This window comes from Sarcophilus harrisii, chromosome 1 (genome assembly GCF_902635505.1).
Source record: "Sarcophilus harrisii chromosome 1, mSarHar1.11, whole genome shotgun sequence".
Lineage (NCBI taxonomy): Eukaryota > Metazoa > Chordata > Mammalia > Dasyuromorphia > Dasyuridae > Sarcophilus > Sarcophilus harrisii.
In genome coordinates this window covers 245,529,477-245,545,443 of record NC_045426.1, presented here as the reverse complement: position 1 = coordinate 245,545,443, position 15,967 = coordinate 245,529,477, and the positions used below count along the sequence as shown (strand labels likewise).

The following is a 15,967-nucleotide window of genomic DNA, read 5'->3' as shown; positions in this document are numbered from 1 at the left end:
TGTTTTCTTTGCTGGATTCTCTTCCAGATCACATTCTATAATTATAGTTGTCCCTCAGAGTTCTGTCCTGGCCTTTTCTTCTGTCCCTACACTTTACTTAGTGGTCTGATTATTTCCCATGAATGTAATTGCCATCTCCATGCCAATAATTATCACATCTATCTATCCTGCCCCAAACTCTTTGCTGATCTTCATACTTATGTATCCAACTGCCTTTCAGTCATCTCAAACTAGATGTCCAATAGACATCTTAAATGAAACATGTGGGGCAGCTAGGTGACACAGTAGATACAGTACCAGCTCTGAAGTCAGGAGGACCTGAGTTTAAATTTGGCCCCAGACACTTAACACTTCTTAGCTGTATTACCCTGGGCAAGTCACTTAACCCCAATTGCCTCAGGAAAAGGAAAAAAAAAAAAAAAACGAAACATGTAGAAAAGAAAACTTATTATCTTTCCTCCTTAACCCCACCTCCCTACTACCTTCCCTATTATTGTAGAGGAGAACATCTCCCTACCAGTCTCTTGGAATCACAATCAAGGAGTCCTCCCTCATGGTTCCCCTCCACTCCACCCCATATCTATGCTATTGCCAAAAACCTGTAGATTGCACCTTTACAACATCTTTCAAACATACCTCCAACTCTCCTATGACACTGCCACTATTGTAAAGTAAGCCCTCATTTCCTCATGCTTTGATTACTGCAATAACAATGAGTCTGTCTGTCTCAAATCTCTCCCCGTTCCAGTTCATCCTCCATTCAGCCATTAAAGCAATTTTCTAAAATACAGGTACAATCATGTCACCTCACTACTCAATAAAGTGCTTCCAGGTGCAGGTACAAGATACTCTCTGGCATGCAAAGTCTTTCATAACATAGCCTCCTCCTACCTTTCCAGTCTTTTTACACCAATGACACTGGCCTCCTGACTGTGACACACACACATTTTTTCACTTACGTGCACTTTTCTGGCTATTCCTCATGCTTGGAACTTTCTTCCCAGCTTTGACTATTGATCTCTCCGTACTCTTTTAAGTTCCTACTAAAATCTCACATTTTACAGGAAACTTTTCTCATCACTTCTTAAAGCCAGTGCCTGCCTTCTGTTCATTATTTCCTATTTATCCTGTATATACTTTGCTTTGTATAAATTTGTTTGCATATCATCTCCTCCATTAGATTGTAAGCTCTTTAAGAGCAGGGATTGCCTTTTGTCCATTTACTCCAGCACTTAGCACAATGCCTGGCACATAGCAGGCATTTAATAAATATTTATTGATTGATTAATTAGTCACATACAAGATAACCATCAAATGGATATAGGACTTGAGATATAAAATGCTACATGATAAATAAAGGAGCAAGGAAGAATTTGTGTTTTATATCAATAGGTAAGGGAAAAATTCATGAATAAACAAGTGATAGAGAACATCACACAAGATTAAATAGACAACTTTAATCATATGAAATTCATAAGTTTTTGCATAAACAAAACCAGTGGAGCTAAAATTAGAAGGGAAAGCAAGTGATAGAAGAGAGAAAAAAAAAACCTTCGCAACAAATTTCTTTAATAAAGGTCTTCTTTCCAAAATAATCAAGAAATAGATTCAAGCTTACAAGTGTAAGTCAATTCTTCAACAAATAAATGGTCAAAGTATTGGAAGAGGTAAATTTTAAAGGAAAAAAAAATAAAAGTTTCAGTAGCCATTTTTTTTTTTGACTTGCCCAGGGTCATACTGCTAGGAAGTATTAAGTGTCTGAAGCCAAATTTGAACTGATCTGAGGGCTGGCACTCTTATGCACTGCACCATCTAGCTGCCCCTCAGCAGCCACGTTTTAAAAAAAATACACAAATTACTAAAAATTATAGAAATGCAAATTAAAGCAACTTTGAGTTTTCATCTCACACCCATCAGATTAGCAAAGCTGATTCCACCTCCCCCCCCCCAAAAGAGAATGACAAATGTTGGAGGAGCTATATGAAAATAATTACATAATGGCATATACTTTAAATAAAAATTAAATAATTACTATTTTTATAATAGAGCTGGGTAGAATTATAAATTGATCTAACCATTCTGGATAATAATTCAGAACTATGCCTAAAAATCATTACATTGTGAATAAATACCTGTTTGCCCAGTTATTAACATTATGTCACCAAAGAAATAAAAAGGGACAGCATCCATAGTATACAAATATTTCTGACAGTTCATATTTTATACAGAGAAAGACTAGAAGAGAATGCTTATAAATTGTGGAATGGCACAATGAATTGTGTTATATGAATATGATAGAATACTGATGAAAGAAATAGTGAAGGGGCAAGTTTCGATGAAACCTGAAAAAGTTTGTATGAACTGATGCCCAGTAAAGAGAGCAGAATTAGGAGAATTTACATAACAACAATTGTGTAAAGAAAAAGTTAAGAATTCTGATCAGTGTAATAACCAGCTCCAATCACAAAAGACTCATGAGGAAATGTTCTATTTTCTAATAGAGAAGGAAGGATTCATTATATAAAATGACATATTTTTGGACATGGCCAATGAAGAAACTTGTTTGTTTGACTATACACATTCATTGCAAGAATTTGTGTACATACATACTCAATATCGGTATAGAGATTTATCCTATTCTGCAGGAAAGTAGGAGGGGAAGGGGCATGACAAGGAGGAGGGTGTTAGAAGGGAAGGCATATTGGGGGAAGGATGGTCAGCAAAACATTTTTGAGTAGGGACAGTGTGAAAAGAGAGAGAGAATAGAATAAAAGGGGGGAGGGAATATGGTTAGCAATAGTAATTGTAAAGAGAATTTTGAAGCAAGTTTTTCTGATGAAGGCTTCTTTTCCCAAATATATAGGGAACTGAATAACATTTATAAAAAATAAGAGGGATTATCCAATTGATAAATGATCAAAAGATATGAAATATGCCCAAAGGGCTATAAAATCATGCATATTCTTTCACCTAACAATACCACTGCTAAGAATATATCCCAAAAGAGATTTTTTTTAAAAAAGGAAAAGAACCAATATGTACAAAAATATTTATAGCAGCTCTTTTCTCAATGCAAAGAATTGGAAATCAAAGGGATACCCATCAATGGGGAATATCTGTGTGGTATATGATTATGAAGGAATACTATTATTCTATAAAAGAAATGATTAGGATGCTCCCAGAAAAATTTGGAAAGTCCTCCATGAGCACAAGCAAAATAAAATGCATTAGGTTCAAAATAATAGCAATATCTTCAGATGATCAGATGTGAATGACTTTACTATTCTCAGCAATACAAAGATAACTACTCTGAAGTATTTATGGTGAAAAATACTATCCATACCCAGAGAAAGAATTGATTGTGTCTGAATCTAGATTTTCCTTAAGGTTTTATTTAAGGTAATGGGGATATATAGATCTATGTTTTCTTTCATAACATGACTTTTTTAATTAAAGCTTTTTATTTACAAAATATATGCATGGGTAATTTTTTGACAGTGACCCTTGAAAAACCTTCTGGTCCAAATTTTCCCCTCCTTCTCCCACTCCCTCCCCTAGATGGCAGGTAGTCCAATATATGTTAAATATGTTAAAATATATGTTAAAACCAATATATGTATACATATTTATACAGTTATCTTGCTGCACAAGAAAAATCACATCAAAAAGAAAAAAAAATTGGGAAAGAAATCAAAATGCAAGTAAACAATAACAGAAAGAGTGAAAATGCTATGTTGTAGTCCACACTCTATTCCCATGGTCCTCTCTCTGGGTGTATGTAGATGGGTCACTTTCTGAACAAATGGAACTTCATTGTTGAAGAGGGCCACCTCCATCAGAATTGATCATCATATAGTCTTGTTGCTAAAGTGTATAATGATCTCCTGGTCCTGCTCATTTCACTCAGCATCAGTTCGTGTAAGTCTCTCCAGGCCTTTCTGAAATCATCCTGATGCTCATTTCTTACAGAACAATAATATTTAATAACATTCATATACCACAATTTACCCAACCATTCTCCAATTGATGGGCATCCATTCAGTTTCTAGTTTCTAACCACTACAAAGAGGGCTGCCACAAACATTTTTTCACATACAGGTCCCTTTCCCTTCTTTACTATCTCTTTGGGATATAAGCCCAGTAGTAGTAACACTGCTGGATCAAAGGATATGCACAGTGTGATAACTTTTGGGGCATAATTCCAAATTGCTCTCCAGAATGGTTGGAAAAAGACCAACATATGCAAAAATATTTGTAATAGCACTTTTTGAAGTAGCAAGGAAATGGAAATTGAGTGGATGCCCAAAAATTGGGCAATGGCTAAATAAGTTATGGAATGTGCATGTAATGGAATATTATTGTTCTGTGAGAAATGATGAAGAGGCTAATTTCAAAAAAGCCTGGAAAGACTTATATGAATTGATACTAAGTGAAGTGAGCAGAACCAAGAAAACAATGTACAGAGTCACAAGATTATATGATGATCAACTGTGATGGACTTGGCTCTTTTCAACCATGAGGTGATTCAAGACAATTCCAATAGTCTTGTGTTGGAAAGCGCCATCCACATTCAGAGATAGAACTATGAAGACTCATTGTGGATTAAAGCATAGTATTTTCACCTTTCTGTTGTTTGCTTTTTTTTTTCCTTTCTTGTGCTTGTTTTTCTCTATGATCTGATTTTTTTGTTGCTCAGCATAATGAATATGGAAATATGTTTATAAGAATTGCACATATTTAACCTATATTAAATTGTTGTTGTCTTGGGGAAGGGGGAGAAGGGAGAAGAGAGAGAAAAATTTGGAACATAAATTTTTGCAAAGGTGAATGTTGAAAACTATCTTTGCATGTATTTGGAAAAATAAAATATTAAAAATAAACAAAAAACAAAAAAAAAAGCTGTCTTAGAGTTTACAGTTCTGATAAAAAATAAAGCCTTCCTCATACTCAGTACACATTAACACCTTGAGTAGCTAAAGGATTCTGTTATGCAAGACTTGTAGAAACCCAGAAATGAGTTATTATATCACAATATATTAGTAGATTTTTATACAGAAACTCTAGATGAAGGAAATAAGATGAAGAGGGAAACTGATCTCCAGAGTGTCAGAGTCAGAGACACTAGTTCCTGTGAGCCTAGAATCCTTTGGACGATCCTAGTCATTGATTACAAAACCAGTAACTATTAAATACTTATTTAAAGCATGGAGAAATTGTCTTAATAGGGGTTAATCTTTTTTTTTATGTGTGTCATGAACTCCTTTGGCACTATGGTAATTTCAGAATTTTCAGAATAATATTTTTAAAAACATGATATAAGATACATAAAATTACAGAGGAAATTCAATCCCTTATTGAAATAAATTTATAATTTTTCCCATTCACATTCACAGACCCAGCTTGATATAGGGAGTAATTTTCCTCAAATCAATCATCAGCAATAGAACCTGAGATGCCTTGGCATTATCAGCTTCCCTTTTCAGGAAATGAAAAACAATCCATTAGTAAAGAGATCCTTATAATAAAGTCAGATTTATGTGGCAATGTAATAAATATTCAAGTATACTTTTAAGGAGTGCTCATCTATGCAACATAAATATACTTAAGGAAATCATCTTCATGGACTTATTTTAATAATTCCTGGGAAGAAAAATAATAATCTGAAAGAAATTCAAGTTTGGCTGAAAGCCATGATAATTCAGCATATGTAAGTGAAAACTATACTGTAACATAAAGAAAATATAAACCTTTGAAGGCCTACTAGCCTTGAAAAAAAAAAAACAAATCAGAGTTAATAAAATAAACTGCTGAAGGTTGTTTTTGTGCCATTTGTACAAAAAAATTTGCAAGACTGAGAAAAAATATAGTGATCCTGGAAAGAATATCAGACTTGGAATTTCTTGTGCATATAGTAATAATATAAATAGTAAAATGTGATATTTAAAGTCTAAGTATATGTGTAATATAAGTATATCCAAATAGGTTATCTAAATATGGTGATACAGTTCATGGGTGGGGTGAATCTGAGGCAATTCTTCTCTAAAGGAAATTGTGATTTCTGCCTTGAGAGAAGTCAGAAGAAAGGCCATCACTAGGCACTTGCTCCTTCCTCACCTACCTCCAAGAGGAATATCAGGTTGAAATTATCTGTCTACTCCTTAAGACATTGATAAAGGGATAAAGATTAGTTTCAGGAGGAAAGTCACTCTTAAGAAATATAGTAGCTGTTCTTTCCAACCAAATACATTTCAAAAAAGACCATCACAAAAATTTAAATTAAATTTAAAAAAGAAAAGATCACAAATAATAAAGAATAAATAAACTCATTTATTTAAGCAAACAAGAAACAGGTTCAGAAAAGTCAGCTGATTAGAATATATCAAATCATGAAGGAAGATCCAACATCACAAAGGAAAGCTATTCTAGCAGCCTCTAGGGAAGCAAGCAATTTCAGAAATATGATAGGACCAGTTTTCCACACATGACTGTTATTTCTAAGTCTCTCTGCCCCCATGGAGTGTCCTCCATCCACCTGCCTCTTCTGAAGAAATGAATGTCTGGCACCATCTAACATTACAGGTACACAAAATCCACCAGACTTGGTTGGAAGCCTGGCTACACACACAATTAGAATTCTTAACAAAGGTTTTGCTGGCCCTTTTTGTAGTGGCAAGAAACTGGAAACTGAGCAGTTGGTTCAGTTGAAGAGTGGCTGAATAAGTTATGGTATATGAATGTCATGGAATTATTGTTCTATAAAAATCAATAAGCAGGATGGTTTCAGAGAGGCCTGGAGAGACTTATATGAACTGATGTGAAATGAAATCAGCAGGACCAGGAGATCATTGTACATGGCAACAACAAGATTATTCAATGATTAATGCTGATGCATGTGGCTCTTTTCAATGAGATGATTCAGGTCAGTTCCAATGGTCTTGTGATGGAGAGAGCTATCTGCACCCAGAGTGAGGACTGTGGGAACTGAGGGTGCATTACAACATAGTATTTTCAACTCTTTTTTGTTATGTGTTTGCTTGCATTTTGTTTTCTTTTTCATTTTTTTCCTTTTTGATCTGATTTTTCTTGTACAACATAATAATTGTAGAAATATGTATAGAAGAATTACACATGTTTAACATATATTGGATTATTTGCTGTCTAGGGGAAGAAGGATGGGGGGAAGAGAGGGAAAAAATTTGGAACACAGGGTTTTGCAAGAGTGAATATTGAAAATTATCTATGCAAATGGTTTAAAAATATAAAACTTTAAGAAAATCAATAAAAAATAAAAGTTTTGTTGAAACTATTTTCTAATTTATTTTATTCCTAAAAGGAGGCGTCCAGGGAATATAGCATGGACCAGGACTGAGATGAGGCTCTGACCCTGAATTAACGTTGTAGATTCAGTCCACAAACTTGAACTGGTGCTTGCAACTAAATAAGGAGAGAAAGGAGTTCAGTCCAAGATTTTTGTCACTTTAAACCTGGAAAGCCTTTTAGCTAGCTGACAGAGGGCAGAACCAGAAGTAATTTACTGATGTTCCAAACAAGTTCAAGTCTACAGCAGTGTCATCCAGAAGCAAACAAAATTTAAGAGTTTTAAAGGTTATATTAGTAAAGCAACTATCAAAGTTTAGACAAAACTTCTTAGGGAACACTAAAAGCTTAAAGGTTCACAGACTGAGCAGTCCCTGGGATCCTTCATAAATAAATCACTCAAAACTCAAAGAAGGGAGCAACAAGACTCTAGAAAATACAGATCAGGGCCAACATTCTCTTCAGAAATTCACAGAGTTGGGACTAACACAAAATTAAATTTTAGTTAATTTAGTTAAACTAGGCTGGAATAACAGAAACAATATCTTTGAAATTAAGGAGCCAGAGTCAGAAAAATAGGCCAATTCTATAATATCTACAAGTAAAGCCTCTAAGTAAAACACAACTAGACACAAGATCAACTAGAATTCCTGAAAGATGTAAAGCAAGAGTTTAAAAATCATATTATAAATTAAATGAGATTTCTTGCAGAGGCAGTTAAGTAATTTATATCCTAAGATAATTAGTTACTAACTATATAAGCCTGGGCAAATCATTTAACCTCTGTTTGTCTCAAATTCCTCATCAAGAAATAAGAATAGGACAGCTAAGGATAAAATGAGATAATCTTTATAAAGTGCTTTGCAAAATTTAAAATGCCATATAAATGCTATTATTATTATTGACAAAAGAATTGAATATAAGATGAGAGCACTAGAGTAAAGATCTGGAAGGATAATTTATGATTTATTAAAAAAAGCACAAAAATTTGACTCAAAAACTTTCTTTAAAATTAGAATGAACCATACAAAAGTTAATAGCTCCACAAAACAACAAGAAATATTAAAACAGAATCAAGAGACTGACAAAAGGCAGAAAATATAACATATCCCATATTTTTTCAATGACCTGGAAAACAGGTCAAGAAAAAAGTCAAAAAATCATTGGATTGACTAAAAAGTCAAGACCAATAAAAAGAGCCTAGTTACCATATTTTAAGAAATTATAAATGAAAAGTCCCCAGATCTATTAGAATGAAAAAGTAAAGAGAAACTAGAATATATTCTTCACTTCCTGAAACCCCAAACTTAAAATTCCAAGGAATAGCAAAGCCAAAATCCAAAGCTTCTAGGTCAAATTTAAGAAACAAAACAAAAACTACAAACATTCAGGAAAAAAAGTACCAAAGAGTAACAGTGAAAAGTACACAAAATTTGATACAAACTACTATAAAGAAGAGGACTTGAAATATGAAATTCCAAAAGACAAAGGACATAGGATTACAACCAAAACTAATTTACCCAATAAAGTTGAGTATTAAGATAAAAGAATTAAAGAGATTTTAAATGAAATAAAAGACTTCCAAGTATTGCTGAAGAAAAGACCAGAGATGAGAAAAACATTGATATGCTAATACAAGTATAAAGAGAAATGTGAAAACCTAAAAACATATGATTTCAGTAAGTTATGCTAAACGTTTGTTTTGAAATATTAAATTTGCTCAAGCACAATTGATTTATTGGGGAACAAATTGAACATAGAAAATTTTGTATTTATTTAAGTGGAATTACATTGAAGAGAAATGGTGAAAGAACATAGAAAGTTGCACTAATTTGTAATACCTCACAAGCAGCACTGTTTCCAATATCCCAATCCATAAGCAAACCAAGTTTTTTTCAAGCTAAAGTGACATATTTATTGTATATCTTCTAGTGCATTTGGAGTTATGAACTAAGAATTACTGATATGTTCCTTCTCTTTCCTCACTTTCCATCATGCCTTATAACCCTATTCTACCTCCTATCCCAGCTGTATTTTGAAGCCTGTCAGGACCACTTTCTTGCTTTTTTACTATCTCATATAATCTGGAATAACAAGTCTAAGAGTATAAAACAAGCAGAAAGGAGTGAGGCATGCAAATGTCACTTGAGTCACACTTTGATCTCAATGATCAAAGGATAGTAGACATGGCCAGCCACACACAAAGAGTTTTATATGGAAATACATTTTATACAAACACAATAAGGAAACTGGGAGAAATAGAGAGAAAGAAAGAAGATAATTAGAGAGAGGGTTAAATTAGGGAGGGATTACTCCTAAACTAAATAAAACTCTAACTTCATGGGTTGATTATGCAAGAGGTTTACAAAAAAATGAAATAAATAATGAGAGTCTATTTTGGTTTTTGAGTGAAGGGAAGAGAAGAAAGAAAGAGGAGTAAAAGTTGACTGCATGAAGCACAGATTGCTATTTTATCATTCCACTTTATCAAAGATGGACAAGAATTAAAAAGGGTGAAAAAAGTGTTCTTTAAAAGGAGTTTAGAAACACACAATTAACAATAATAGCTATAAATATGAATGGAATAAGCTCATCCAAAAAAAGAGAGAAGATAGAATGGATAGAAGAAGAAAAAAAGGACCAAATGACATATTGTTTACAAAGAAATACAAGTGAAACTTAAGATGAACACAAAATTAAAATAAAAGGCTGGAGTAAAATCTAGTATAAAAAAAAAGAAAAAAGGCTAGAGTTATTCTACAGCTACATTAAAAAAAAGAGTAATAGTCATACTTTGGATGAGGAAAAAGTAAAATTAGATTTAAATAGGGAAACTACATTATGCTCAATGAAACTATAATGAATTAATATAAGTACTTAACATAGTCTTCAATAAAGGATAACATTTAAATATTTAAAGAAAATATTAAATGAATTAATACACAATAATACTATAATGAGCCTTTCAGTCCAAGATTATAAGAATTGCATACATTTAACCCATATTAGATTGCTTGTATATCTGTCCTCAAACACTTAACACTTCCTAGCTGTGTGACCTTGGACAAGTCATTTAACCCCAACTGCCTCAGCCAAAAAAGAAAAAAAAAATGAAAGAAGAATAGGAATAGAAAGGAGAACACATAATTTCAGAACTGCATGGAACCTTTACAAAAATTGACCATGCATAAAAACCTCACAAATAAATGCAGAAGAATAGATATATTTAAAACATCTTTTACTGGCCACAACGTAATAAAACTAAAAACAACAATGATGATAACATCTAACATTTATATAATGCTTTAAGTTTGCAATGTACTTAAAAACATTTGTATGTATATATTTACATTTATTTTCACAACATAGGTAGGGGCTATTATCCCTATTTTACAGATGAGGTAATTAAAGTTGAAAGAAATTAAATTATTTGTTTACAGTCACAGAGTTAGACAATGTCTGAGTCAGAATTTAGATTCAGGACTTCCTGACTCCATGTCCAGCATTTTAAACTCTGCACCACCTGACTGCCTCTTAAACCCCTTTTCTATAGGGGCATTGAAGAAAGTATTGAACATGGGTTGGAAATGAAATATCTTAATCTTAAAATATAGGTGCCCCACAGTAATCTACCTTCAAATACACAAATAGGAGTTACATGAATAGAATTACAAAATATTCTTTCCTGATAAATAGACCTAAGCAACTGGAGAAATATTACTTGTTCTTGGATAGAACTATACTAATACAATTAAAATGATCATTCCACCCATATTAATTTACTTATTCAATGCCATACCAATCAAACTAAACTAAAATTTACTTAATAGAGTTTTTAAAAAGTAATGAAATTTATATGGGATAACAAAAGCCCAAAAATCTCAAAGGAAATCATGAAAAAAGATATGAAGGAAAGGCAAAATCAGATGTCAAAACTTACTACAAAGCAATAATCATCAAAATCATTAGGTGATGGGTAAGAAATAGATTGATCAGTAGAACAGATTCAAGTATATAATACACAGAAGCAAACAAACACAGACCAAAGTTTGATAAACCTACAAATCTCAATTACTGAGAGAAGGATTTAATTAAACAAAAACTGCTAAGAAAACTAGAAAGCAGGGAACTAATACAAATTCATAAAAAAAAGAGACATTCCCACTTATTGAATAGCCAAAGATTATGAAAAGGCAGTTTTCAGATAAAAAAGCTAAAATTATCAGTAGTCATTTTAATAATATGCTCCAAATCACTAACAATTAGGTACAAATTCAAACAATTTTTAGTTTCTAACTTATCTAACTAACTATCAAATTGGCAAAGTTAACAAAAAAGGAAAATTACAAATGATGGGAAAGCTATGAGAAAACAAGTACATTGATGTATTGTTCGTGGAGCTGTGAATTGGCCCAGACATTCTAGAAAGCTCTCTGGAAACAAAGTTAAAATTACCAAAATGAAACCTTATCTTAATCTTTGAGCCAGTTAAATAATTAAACTTATACCTCCAAAGAGGTCAAAGAAAGGATCTATAGTTTGAAAATATTTATTATTGCTTTTTTGTGGTGTCAGAACTAAAAACTAAGGGAGGTAATTACCCATTAAAGAGTAATGGCTGATTAAATGATGGAATACAAATATAATGTAATATTACTGTTTCTTAAGAAGAAAGAGGGGAAGCTAGATGGCGCAGTTGGATAGAGCATTTGTCCTGGAGTCAAGAGGACCTGAGTTCAAATAGAGCTCTCACACACTTAACACTTACTTGCTATGTAACTGACATTGGACAAGTCAGTTAACTCCAACTGCCTCACCAAAAACAAACAAAAACAACAAAAAAGAATGGAGAAAGGGAAGTTTCATAAAAGCTTAGGAAGTGTACTATGAACTGATTCAGAGTGAAGGAAGCAGAACTAGGCGAACAATTTGTATAATACAAACAATATCATAAAGACAAACAACTGAAAAACTTAGGAATTGAATAATTCAGTGGCCAACCATGACTTCAGCGGCAGAAGAACCTATTCAAAAAAGCCTTCTACCCACATTCTGCCAGATAGGTATTGTCCCAAAATATATGAGACATACATTTTTGAAAATAACGAGAGGATGAATTTGTTTACTTGATTTTGCCTATTTGTTACAAGAATTGTTTCTTTTTCTTTTACTCATTGCAGGGGATGAAGAAGAGGTGAGAGGGAAAGAAAAAAAAAGTGTTTGGGGTTTTTTACTTTTGTTTTTAAGGAAGTTAGTAAGCAGAATTAAAGCCTTAAGAAAACAGGCTAACTTTTCATTTTTCTTCTATCTTGTTCACTTTTGAGTAAAGACTTAGAATCAGTGCAAATGGAGCCATTCATTATTAAATACAAATAAACATAAGGGATGAAGAAGTTTTTTTTTTTTTTTCACTCTTTCTCCTTCCTCAAACACAACTTCCCCAAATAAGAGCATATGCAAATTAAGACCATATGGACAATGAGTTTTATTACAAAGCTATAATTAGACCAAAGTATTATTTTTCAATTGACTTCTCCAGTCCTTGAACATGGTCCAATTTAAAGATAAAAGAATTTTTGGCCTGAAATGGATTTTAGCAATAATCTAGTTCAAGTCCAATCTCCTCCCTTAACTTCAGTGCTTAAATAACTCCATAATATCATCACTATGATCATTTTTTCCCCAAGGGAACAAATCACTAGATAACCACAACTTATTCTGCTTGATTCTTGTCCACATCTTCCCACAAATCATAAAACCTTTCCTTCTGAATATCTCCTTACTTTATGAATGAGAAATGAAGATTGCTTGATTTTGCATCTTTGTTATTAGTTTTTTTTTCTTTTACTCACTGCAGAGAATGAAGGAGAGATGAGAGAAAGAAATGCTTGGGGGTTTTTTTGTTTATTTTTTAAGGAAATTGGTGAGCAGAATTAAGAAGAGAGGCTGACAATGTTTTTGTTTTTGTTTTTGTTTTTTTTTTAATTTTTTATTTAATAGCCTTTTATTTACAGGATATATACATGGGTAACTTTACAGGATTAACAATTGCCAAACCTCTTGTTCCAATTTTTCACCTCTTACCCCCCCCCCTCCCCTAGATGGCAGGATGACCAGTAGATGTTAAATATATTAAAATATAACTTAGATACACAATAAGTATACATGACCAAAACATTATTTTGCTGTACAAAAAGAATCAGACTCTGAATTATTGTACAATTAGCTTGTGAAGGAAATCAAAAATGCATGTGTGCATAAATATAGGGATTGGGAATTCAATGTAATGGTTTTTAGTCATCTCCCAGAGTTTTTTTTCTGGGCATAGCTAGTTCAGTTCATTACTGCTCCATTAGAAATGATTTGGTTGATCTTGTTGCTGAGGTTGGCCTGGTCCATCAGAACTGGTCATCATATGGTATTGTTGTTGAAGTATATAATGATCTCCTGGTCCTGCTCATTTCACTCAGCATCAGTTCGTGTAAGTCTCTCCAGGCCTTTCTGAAATCATCCTGTTGGTCATTTCTTACAGAACAGTAATATTCCATAATTTTCATATACCACAATTTATTCAGCCATTCTCCAACTGATGGACATGCATTCAGTTTCCAGTTTCTAGCCACTACAAAAAGGGCTGCCACAAACATTCGTGCACATACAGGTCCCTTTCCCTTCTTTATAATCTCTTTGGGATATAATCCCAGTAGTAACACTGCTGGATCAAAGGGTATGCACAGTTTGATAACTTTTTGAGCATAGTTCCAAACTAGAGAGGCTGACAATGTATACATTTTTCTTCTATCTTGTTCACTCAAGCCAGAACTTCTAAATTATTCTTTTTTTTTTTTTTTTTTTAGCTATTGATTATTTGTAAATCTAATTGTACCTCTATCCTTTTCTTAATTTGGTTTGGAATTTTAGTTATTGAGCATAGAAAAGGAACTAACCATGTCTTTGTCTAGCTTCTTCATCTCAATATGGTTATGAAGTCATTTTAATAATTCAGAGAAAGTTTTGAAATTTTCCTTTTCTCCCTCACAGAATCTCAAGCCTTTGGCTTGAGACCAATCTGAAAAATGGTCTGTTCTACATTAACATGGACCACCAGTGAGGAGAAATGAACCATCTCTTATGATAGTTCATTCCATTATAGAATAACTCTAATTATGAAGAAAAAAATTTTTTAAATTAATGACAAATTTTCTTCATTGCTACCTATTATTATTGGAGGCAGGAGAGTTTAAGTAAATAAGCATTGATATAGCTCTTACTCTCTTCCAAGTATTATGACAAACTTTTTACAAATATTGTTTCATTTGATCCTCACAACAACCTTGAAAGATAGGGCCTGTTAGTATTTCTGTTTCATAGTTAAGGAGAATGAGGCAGACAGAGACAGACAGAGTTAAGTGACTTGTCCATACAGCTCACATGTGTATGAGGTTGAAGTTCAACGCAGATCTTTCTGACTCCAGGCCCAGTGTTCTGTTGACTGTACCACACAGCTAAAGTCAAGCAGAACAAATCTGTTCTCTCTTCCACATAACATCCCTCCTTAGACTCGAAGATCACTTCCCTGTCCCCACCCCCAAGTCTTTATTTACACACTATACATACTTAGGACCCAGTAAGGCTCATGAGCACAGCTGCTTCACACCCTGCTCAGCACCTCCTGGACACTGTCCAAATGATTAGTTCTCTCCTGTTAAGTGGTGAGTAAAATCTAGCTTAATATTCTAGATGTGATCTCTCACCCAGGCAGGATCGCATTATCCTCTCACTTCCAGGGAAAGCTGCTAATGAAGCCCATTAAATTTCTTGGCTTTCATACCAACCTCAGCTCATACTAAGCTCGAGGGTCAACCACCAAAGGAAAATTGTAGGATAATAGCAGGGAACTATGGATGTGAATACCGTCACTTTTTGTCATGAGCAGAGGGGGAGATACTTGCCACACACTTGGGAAGGAGAATAAACCTGTTCCCATTTCTCAGAAACCAAAGCAAATATTCTGTCTGCATCACTGAGCAGCCTACTGTCTGTCTTATAAGTTGTACCATATATAGGAGATTCAACAAACTGAGAACTTACCTCTTGTCAGTCGTGCCAGATATGACCCTCTCAGACCATGGGGACACATCCCCAGGTTTCCTGCTATAACATAACCCCATCTCAAGCCTGGCTGCACTGAGGGCCCTTCTCCATTAGGCAGGCACTGACTAATCCATTCCCTGGAGTTTTAGAATTCCTGCCACCACTGAGATTGTTGCTAGGCAACCATCATAGTCAAAGAACAGACCTGTTAGCTTCATACCAAGTAAAACTCAGGTCTTTGGGCACCGTATGCATCTCTGACTCTAACAACTCACAAAACTGTATTTTTATAACAATGTTGCTGGTTCACAGAAAATCTGTCATAACTCTGGAGAATTAAAAAAAAAAAAAAAAAATACAGTGCACATCTTACTAAAAGTGACCCAGAAACATCACTTTCACATGAGGATAACATATTTCCCTAGAGAGCAAGCATCCAAGGGCAAGTTTATAAACTCATAAGGATTACAAATTTAGACTCGAGAATGTAGAGGTCTTCTAATTCAATCCTTGCCTTCTATGGATAAAGAAACTGAAATCCCTAAAGATCATGTGC

The 15,967-nt window shown here is 33.7% G+C and overlaps 1 protein-coding gene across 2 annotated transcripts in view; it reads right to left on the bottom strand.

Moving 5' to 3' along the window:
• Positions 1 to 15,574, bottom strand: part of CCDC192 (coiled-coil domain containing 192) — a 327,828-nt gene extending 312,254 nt beyond the window's left edge. The window contains exon 1 of one of the 2 annotated variants that reach the window (XM_031939355.1): positions 15,409 to 15,574. In XM_031939355.1, coding sequence (XP_031795215.1) covers positions 15,409 to 15,488 — 80 coding nt within the window. In that variant the 5' untranslated portion in view covers positions 15,489 to 15,574. The remainder of the gene's footprint in view (positions 1 to 15,408) is intronic. The other variant, XM_031939363.1, reaches the window with a different exon arrangement.
• Positions 15,575 to 15,967: the final 393 nt, after the last annotated feature.